General features: G+C 37.8%; 1 protein-coding gene across 1 annotated transcript; it reads left to right on the top strand.

Moving 5' to 3' along the window:
* The first annotated feature begins 889 nt into the window (after positions 1-889).
* On the top strand, positions 890-4,347 carry LOC139745516 (uncharacterized). Its single transcript, XM_071655906.1, has 3 exons — positions 890-1,465; positions 1,780-1,993; positions 3,731-4,347. The coding sequence occupies exons 1-3, from the start codon at positions 890-892 to the stop codon at positions 4,345-4,347; spliced, it is 1,407 nt and encodes a 468-aa protein (XP_071512007.1).
* Positions 4,348-10,240: the final 5,893 nt, after the last annotated feature.

Below are 10,240 nucleotides of genomic sequence, written 5' to 3' on the forward strand. Positions count from 1 at the left end.
AGCAGTATTTGGCGTATATAGGAACCTAAATATTGTAAAGAGAATGGAAAGCGCCAATATGCGTTCAATATTTTTGTCTTGACCAATACATCACCACTTAGTACTATGTAGGCAAAAATCTACGCATCGATATCTAACACCTCTTTGGTTTTATGGCTGAACACTATGAAAACCATCTTGATGTTTGCCTACATTGTTGTACTTTCTTTTAATTATCATTAAAGTGATTTTGAAGGGATCAAAGTCCATACATGTACATACATGCGCGTGGTCTCTTCACCAGGGGTCTGTTCTGAATCTGCCAATAATCAAGATGATGTGTAATCTGCACTTTTTACAACATCCACCCCCACCCCCCCCCCCCCCCCAAAAAAAAAGTGCCATGGAAAGTAGCAAGGGGCGTTTTTAAGACACAACAATACTACATTTCTGTAATTTAAATAAACACAGTATAAACACATGTATACTGTATCTTAAATAAATACTTCTGTGCCAAAAACGAACGAACAAACAAAAATGTTATTATCAGTAGACGGTCTATACATTGACAGTGTTCATGTAGTAATATTGAGTGCCTTGATTCAAGACTACGTGAGAAATTTCGGGCCCGTTGACAACAGGTACTAGGTACGCATCATCATCGGGTATTGCGATTCTAACTGCTAAACGCTCAGCATTTTATAGCGAATTATGCTCGTCCTGATTGCTGAATTACGTTGTGTCTGTTGTAAGTAGCTTGCAGTTATACTCACAGTAAGCGGAATGATTTTTAAAAGTGAATAATTACAGCTTAAGTCAGGCACAGAAATTACTTTTTCATCAGAGGAGTTCACCGTAGCACCCCTATGCCACTCAGACAACTGCAGTGTGTGTGTGTGTGTGTGTGTGTATGTATGTCTTGCTTACCACCTCGGTTGCCATTTGTACCCCCCTTATGAAGAGGGTACATGAAAACATCAAAAATAGTGGCGAGATGATTTTCCTTGATTCAAGTGGGAACTGTGACCATCACAACAGCCGCATCTTTGTAGTATTAACTCACTCATCTGCTGGAGGCTTGCCACTCGGAATGATCATAATGACGTCTGAATCAATGCCCACGATCCAAGCAGGATTCAGTCTCCTCCAATCTATCCTACCAGAGAGGGCATTCTTTGGAAGAGGAGCAATGGGGCCGCAAGTTGTCATGACCGATGACTGCAAAGCTCTTCGTCAAGGACTACATGCGGTCTATCCCCAGTCATCATTGATCCTGTGCGTTTTTCACCTGATGCAGGCCCTCCGGAGATGGTTATGGGATGCACATAACCAAATTCGCAAGCAGGATCGTCCATACCTCCTCGACATCTTGAAGAAGCTCATTTATGCCAACAGCTCCTTGGAACTAGAAACCCGGTTTCAACAGATTCTGGAAGACAAAGTTGATTACCAAAGTGATCAACGTGAATTTTACAGTAATCAGTTTGTAAGCATCAGGTGTGAGATTTGTTTGCAATTAACAATTAACATATTTTCACAAAGTCTCACATCATAAAAAATTAAGGTAATAAATCATCTTGATTTTATTGGTATTAATATTACACTTTCTCCATTTCTTATCTTTTTTGACTCCTTCAACTTCTCTATTCCTCTGCACCTCAAAATTGTTACACTAGATCAATAATACAGCTGTATGCATTATAAATGTTTTATTTATTATTTTATTATTAGTATTATTGTTGTTGTTATTATCATTATTGTTATTATCATTACCGTCATTATCAATGCTATCTTACATAGGAAACTGATTCAACTTACACTGTACCCAGTGCGCATTCAGAAGATGTATACCATGTCAACACCAACTTACAGACCCGTACCTGTCCTAAGGGAGAGAGTGGTGGGCCCTGCAAGCATCAGTATGCAGGGGTGAAGAAGTTCAATGTGACTAACACGAACTTTCTGCCAACTACAACGCCGCATCTCAGGAAACTTTTGTATACAATCGCAACAGGTAATTATAATTTTGGAAAACAATCATTTTGAATAAAAGACACCCCTCAAAGGCTCAGTTTTTAAAAGAAATAATAAGTACTGCTTATTGAACAGCAAAATGCATACTAATGTATGTATATCATGATGATAATGATAATAATTAGAATAATGATAATGATGATGATGATAACAATGATAAAAGTAATAGTAATGATAATAATAATAATGCTGATAATGATAAAAATGATAATAATAAATAACATCATAATTTGTATGCCTCCGCCCACCAAAGGTGGTTGCCAGAGGCATTATGTTTTCATGTCGTCCGTCCATCCTTTCATCTGTCTGTCCTGTTTTTGTTCTTGTGATAACTCAAAAACCATTCAACGGATCAACTTCAAACTTGGCTCGAGGATACATATCAGGGTGACAATGACTGGATAAGTTTTGGGGTTCTCAAGGTCAAAGTTCAAGGTCTCAGAATTCAATAAAATACATAAAAATGGACCGTTCTCGTGATAACTCCAAATTCCTTCAACGGATCAACCTCAAACCTGGCTCATGTGTGCATATTATATACAAGTGACAATGATCTGATTAGATTTGGGGGTCTCAAGGTCAAAGGTCAAAGGTCAAGTTTGCAGAATTCAATAAAATACATACAAATAGACCGTTCTTGTTCTAACTCCAAAACTCTGACAGATCAACCTCACATTACGCTTTGCACTCGTTTGATCCCAAACCCCACTTTTGATACAGCAAAGTGGGGTAAGTAACCCTATGTTTCCCTTTTCTCGTTTGAAAATTGGAGATGTCAGTTCCAAGCACTTCTCCCTTGTGAGATAAGATTTTATCCACGCTTGGCAAGCCTCAGGGTCAGTCCATGGCTTAATGACATCAACAGCTGTCATATTACGTAAGAAGCAGATCATTCAAAATGAACTAAATTACCTCATGTTTTTATTCAGTTGCTTTATGTATATTCTTTTTAAGAAATTAAATGGTCATCCGTTTTAAATTTCGAACGAAAAAAATTGACCCCAAAATAAGGAAAATACAGGGCTAATCAAGTGCTGGAAAGAGAGAGAGAGAGAGAGAGTGGAGAATAGTTCCGGTCACTGCAATCGGAGCGAGCCATATAGCTCTCAGTCTGTTGCACACATTTCGCACCAACACTGAATGTCTATACAGACACAGCAAGGAGGTAGTGGTACCTCTTTACACACACACACACACACACACACACACAGACAGACATGCACAGTACATGTGTACACTACACATTATGAGGAACCAAAACAATACCACCTCCTCTCATGTTCCCCCCTGCTGTGGTCATGGCTAGCTGTTTAGATTAGACCAGGGTCAATTAACAGGGGTTTTGTATCTTGGCTTGAATAGCTACGATCCATTGTTCTCTGCGGGTTCACCTGCATCAAACGAGAGTCTTTCGTCATGAAATTTGGGTCATGTGTGCATGTTCAAGTGACAATGACTGACTTAGACTTTGAGATCACGAGATCAAAGTTCAAGGTAAAATGAAAATAGAAAACTAGGCCATATACATCTGGTCTGGCAATAGCGGAGGCATAGGCCCTACATTTCGACCGCGCGCAGTCGAAGATTCATCTAGTTTGATATCACAGTGATAATTTCAATTCAAGATGTCCTTAACTTGATATCTGCAATAGAACATGCATAGAAATAGAATGATATTATGCATGATTATAAGACATTATTTGTTCCTCTTTTTCAGGTAGAGATGATGTACCCAATGAATGGTTTGCTAACCTTCACCCTGCCGAGCAAGCCAAGTTTCCTCCTGATGCTGACGAGATGATGGTTGCCTCTACATCACGTGATCCTCAGATCGAAAGGCTTGACTCTCTTTCTTTTCAGAGGGATCCTGATAATGATTTCCTTCACAGAGGAAAGAACACGCAGTCTAAGAGCCTTTCAATCAAGCTTGAGGATATGTTTCAAACCTTACGTTTCAAACTTCAAGAGGACGAGGAATCCTTCCACACTCCACTCACTAAGTTCGTTGAGCGGTTTGAACAAATCACTACAGACAGTGCTCTTGTATCTGCCTTGTCGACATTTGGCAAGTATAGCGGAGATTCCTTGTCGAAGAAAGCTAGACATTTCAGCCAGCAAGCGATGCTCACCTCAACAAAAATTGGTATCCACCCCACTGCAGTCAGCAGGAGAAAGACTGCAGTGGGTGGAAGACGGGCTCTGATTACTGGGCGCCCAGTAAAAGGAACCCAAAATGAACATGGTTATGCGAGACATAAGGGCTCCATCAAGAGAGGTGTACTTCCAAGGAGTCAGCGCCCAGCGCCACATTCCCTATCACAATGTGTAGAGTAGGAATGTGGCGCGTAAAAAACGCACTTCATCCTAACAGGATAAAGTGTGTTTTTTTCCCTAATACACTCTAAAAAATGAAGTGCTGTTTTAGCACTTTCAAGGGCACGTATTGTAGGGCCTGCCCTTTTGATGCTGAATTTTTAGCACTTGAGGTGCTAACTGTAGCATGCCAATTGCTGTTTTAGCACCTCCAGTGCTAACTAAAAGTGCAGTCCCTGTACGTGCCCTTGAAAGTGCTAAAATAGCACTTCATTTTTTAGAATGTACCTCCTTGAATTTTGTCTTGTTCTGCTAAGCAGGCGAGACACATGCGCCTCTTCTCCGCAGCGGCGGCGGCGTTAACACAAATCTTAACCTGGAGGTTAAATCTTTGAAATGTCATCAGAATTTCAAAAGTATTTGGTTCCATTACATGAAACTTGGTCATAAGGATAATCAAGTATCTCTGATCATTCTATATGAATTTCAGATCACATCATTAAGGTCAAAGCTCACTCGAGGTCAATAAACTTAGAGTGTCTTGGGGCATCAACGTCAAAAACTTAACCAAAGGTTAAGAATTTTTTTTTTCATTTTGATTTTTTTTGCAATAAGTTTCAAAGCATCGGTTCTTTTTCCTTATAACTTGGACATAATGGTTATGAGGTATTTCCAATCATGTGATGATAACTTCAGGTCACATGACCAAGGTCAAAGGTCATTTTAGGTCAATAAAATTTTAGAAAATTTGATAATTTGTCTTCATTGCAAAATTATTTTCAAAGTATTGCTTTTTTTTTCCATGTAACAAGCACATAATGGTTATGAGGTATTCCAATCATGTGACAAGACTGGGGTCACATGATCAAGGTCAAAATTATTTAAGGTCTATAAACTTACAGAAAATTATATATTTTAGTCTTGATTATAAAATCATTTCATCAAATCCTAAGAAACTTGTCCAAGATAGTATTGAACTTGGACATAATTTATATGAGTAATAACCGATAATGTAATGAGAATTACAGTTCACATGATGAAGGTCAAAGGTCATTTGAGGTTATAAACTTACAGTTAATTATATTAGTCATAATTTTAAAGTTATTTGATAAATTCCTATGAAAGAAGATGGTTATCAGATATCACAATTGTGATGACATAATTTGCAGCATACCAAGTAAAGAACAAAGGCTAATTGCATATATTCTATGCACATGTTTATAAAGAAAGAATTCTGTGACATTTCAACTGTTTCTAAGTCAAGACAACTACTATTATATGAATTGTATAATGAAGGCGAGACTGCCAGAGGCCTTTCACTTGTTTTACTTCTACATTCAATTCCATAGCAATCATTCAGTAAATTAATACTTTTTCTAATTTCCAATAACAACAAAATTTACGAAGATGAAAAAACACATTTTTAACCCATAGAGGTACATTGTTTCCTAAAGCACTTTTTCAGTTTCTATCAATCCTGTCTGGAAGCAAGTATAAATGATATATGATCAGAATCAGAAAAATGTACTGATCAATTTCATACCACTTTCAAATATGTTGTACCGTTTTCAAGTAAAAACGTTTAAATTCAGCTAATCATTATGTTCTATAAATTGGCAAGACCAATGAAAACATGTAATCACTATTATAAAATAAAAGTTGGCAATATTTTCTTGAAATTTCAAAAGAATAATGTGTTATAACTGGTGTAATATTCAACATTTATTTTTCAGACCATGTATGAGGGTAGAAAATTCATGATTGTTGCTAGTTTGAGGTGTGAAAGCTGATTAAATTAAACCCATGAAAAGTCGTGTACTCTTATGGGTTAAAAGAGAACCGGTTGTGGATGACTTTTTCAAATTACGTAATTAAACAATGCCAAACAGACCTTTGCCAAGTAGTGCACTTAGTGACTGTGTAGTACAATTGCATTGTAAATAATATCTCACAAACAATAGTTACAGTTTATTGAAATACTGATAGAAATCTACACTCAGCATTTTTAAAAACTAATATACTGGAGTTAATGAATGAACTCATTACTGTTTGCTCGACAACTCCCCATTTGTGTGCCATTCGTGTGCTTTCCATGCAATTATACTTTAACCAAGAGTTGGTAACCTATTTTAACCGACAAAGTTTTTTTTATTCTCTGAGAGTGAATGAACTCCTCAGATATTACTGGTAATTTTTACCCCTTTGACTTTGAGAGCTTATAATTCAATAATATCTAATTTCATGCATGCATTTTTTTTTTCAACAGAGTGTTCCTACCCTCTACTGGAGAGAGGTGTTAAAACGTACTGTACACAATGTAATTCTCAAAAGTTTATCCTCTGTATTATGTTCTATTGTTGAAGTTGTTGCTCTTACATAATAATGTTAATCTGTGAATTTTCTTTTGCATCATGATTTATTGTGACTTGTTACCGTGCATGTAATTCATTACTTTGATGATCTGGGCTTATTTTTTCTGTTATGTATGTACTTGCCTGATTACCGTTTGCTTACAGAGTGATGATTGAATAAGATACATGTAAATAAGAGATGAAAGTGAAAAGGGGACGACATTAGTCCCGAGCAGTATGAATGCAGTTTACTTACAATCCATCACTCCATGTAAGATTTTCATACTGCCAACTTTAAAAAGTTCTCAGTTGAGATAAACAATTACAAACAGGGCATGTTGGCTCAGTGGTAGAGCGCTTGCCTCATGAACAGGAGGTCATGGTTCAATCCCCGGCTGAGTCATACCAAAGACTTACAAAAATGGGACCTAGCTATATAGCACTCAGCATTTTAGATTTGAGAAGGGTAATAATAACATATCATGTTATGCAAGGCCCGCTGGGAGAGCTGAAGTGGCTGCCCTTGGTAAATAAGACATTATTATCATTATTATTAAGTGATGTGAAGGGTCTCACTTTAAGATTTCTTTTTTCTTTCTTTTTGTTCATTTTTTTCCAATTGAGATTAGTGAGGAAAACAGATTAGGCTTATAGTGTAAATACCAACTACATGGATTATTTAAAAACATTGGCGGCTATGTTATGAGCATTTTGACATTACTTAACTTTTTACTTTCATGTTTATCAGCTTTGACATTTTCATAGGCCTATGATTGCTTTAAACGCAAGCTTTAAAAAAGGAAACAACTTTGATTTTGGCGAAGACAACAGCATAAAATTTGTTAAATGAAAATATAAATCAAAGGGGCAGTACAATCTCAGAAAAAAATATTGGGTTGGTTAAAGTACGAACCTACCAATTGTTGGTTAAACCAAATTTGCATGTTAAACATGGAAATTCTTTTTAAACCAACAGTGTTTAGGTTCATATTTGAACCAACCTGATGATTTTTAACACTTTTTTTGAGTGTGTACTGGGGCAAAGCCTGACCCTCAACTTGCACATCGACTGTATTGAATTATGCCTGTAAGAACAAAAGGAAGAAAAGGTTAATTCCTGGAAGATTATGATCTCCATTGTCATGATTGTATTTCATAATATATTACAATTACACTGCATGCAAGTAGCAATGTCTTGTATGATATTTTCTGCTTGCTATTGCAAATGAGCCTTTTGTATTTGGATATGAAAAATTGAACATCATATTTATAATTATGAGGAGATTAAAAAGTAATAACCTCAGAGTTTCACGTGACAAAGTTGCCTAGGTTGAGATCTGTGGCCGTGGTTTTGTCTGACTGTATTCCCCTATGTTGAGAAGAGAGAACTACAGATGTACTATAGCTGTTCCATTGCCATATTTGTGTTTAAAAAAAAGAAGAAGTATTACAGCGAGATCGAGATCAGGGCTGACGGTAATGAGAGAGGTGCATGGAGGGAGGGGGAAAGGCGAGATAGGGTGGAAGAGAGGGAGAGAGAGGGGAGGGAGAGGAAGAGAGAGAGAGAGGAGGAGAGAGACAACGGAGATTGAAAAAGGGATGAGATAGAGGGAGAGAAGCAAGGGAGGGTCAAGGGAGATAGACATCAAGGTAATTGCCAATTCGTCGACTGCCAACTCGTCTGCTCATCACATGGTCTACCTTTCATTAGTCTAATGGCTTTTCTTCCATCAACATTTCGCCCAATTAACACTTGGTCCAATTAGACCAACGTAGGCTTATATGGACTAACATGGCTATTGGACCAACTGGTTTATTAGACGAAATGGTGAGTGAACGAAATGGCAGTTAGACCATGTGGATATTAGACGAACTGATGGTAGACCTAATGATAGTATAGGAGTTGATAATTGGAGGAATTGGCGTTAGACCAATTGAAAATAAACCAACAACACCACCAGCATAATTGCAACAAGAAAAACAGTGTTCATAATCCGTTCAAGGCCACGCGCTTGTGCACTTCAGTTGATCTTTCAGCTCACCATATGAATAATTCATATTATTATCTAAATAGAGCATTTTAGTGGTGCATTAAATACTGGTAGGCACCCTACGCGTATCTTGGTCTGCTCAATTTACTTGTTCAATATGAGACCATATTGAACAAAGCGGCAAAATCAAGGGGATTCCCCATAGACTCTGTGTACAATATTGCCGTTCAATATTATGCGGTATTCAACGGGCTACTGCGCATGCGTCAAGTATCCATCGCGTAAACTAAGGTTGCACTTGACAACTGCGCATCTCACGTATCCTTTCATTGTGATGTCACAAAGAAAAACACTACAATGTACTTGTGACGTCACAATAAGCACGAGAATGAAGAACTTTGCAAGCTCTAGCTTTGTGTCCTTCCAGACGGCAGACAATATCGTGATATCTGACTTCCCAGTTTATGCCTTCTGAATGATGTTCATTTTAAGATAACAATAATTATATTGGATGGTTTTACTTCATGGAATACCAGATATATTCCATGAGTTAGGGCCTGTATTGCAGGAATCGAAGATGAGTGCAATATTGGCCTTAACGAGTTTCCACGTGATCATGTATGTACAGTATGCGAGTCCGTTCATTCGTGTACAAATTGGCCAAGCTATAGAATTTAGCGAAGTCCACACGCTTTCGCACTTCAGTCTTTCAGCTCAACTTATGAATATAATTCATGTCCCATAGCATTTCCATGTATGGAAAAACAGTGCCTGCCCGTACCACAACACCACTACACTAGCGTGCCGAGTGCGGTGCCTATACATTGCGAGGCGATGGTCAGTGATGATGTGACCTGGAAGAGCAATGCGCAGTCAGTAACCAGTAGTTTGATTGATTTATTCTCCATACCATGTGCTGTTTTACTCATTGATATTCTCTGATATTATGTAACTGGCAATCATTTATCATGAGTACTATCGACTTATAAACTATTAGCACACCATCACCAGTATGAGAATGCAGCATAACAAGTTTACAACTTACTGCTACTTACTAGGGCCTAGTACAAGTTAGGTGAAGAACTGAAGAAATGGATGTTCAAGAAGCGCTGGCTGTAAATCATCTCTACGCTTCACTCTGGACTGTCAAGAATCCATCGTGCCATGGTCCGGAGGCAAAGAGAGAGCGACAGGTACTAAAAACTGCTTCCTTTTCTTTCATCAGTTCGTGATTGAATTGACCAAATCTGTAGTTCATTGTTGTTGAAAGTGCTTCTGCTTCTCTGTATACATCTATGAAAGCACAATTAATTACTGTGATTGTGAATGCTCGATCTGCATCATGCCATTGCCCATGTGATGTCATGCAATCCAGTTGTATTTAATTTTGCCCCATAGTGTACATATGAGATTGTCAAAATGCTTACAAACAGGAAGAGACCATCTGCAAGATAAAAGTGCAGATCACAAGGCATCCACATGGAAGTTAATTTGTGAAATTCCAAATTATTCCAGAACTGTGTTGATGGTAGCATGTTGATCTGACTTTAAAATGCACAATGAATCACTGCA

The sequence above is a fragment of the Diadema antillarum genome, unplaced genomic scaffold (assembly GCF_040938485.1).
Source record: "Diadema antillarum isolate AM-2024a unplaced genomic scaffold, OU_Dant_1.0 seq00001273_RagTag, whole genome shotgun sequence".
In the NCBI taxonomy this organism is placed as follows: Eukaryota; Metazoa; Echinodermata; class Echinoidea; order Diadematoida; family Diadematidae; genus Diadema; species Diadema antillarum.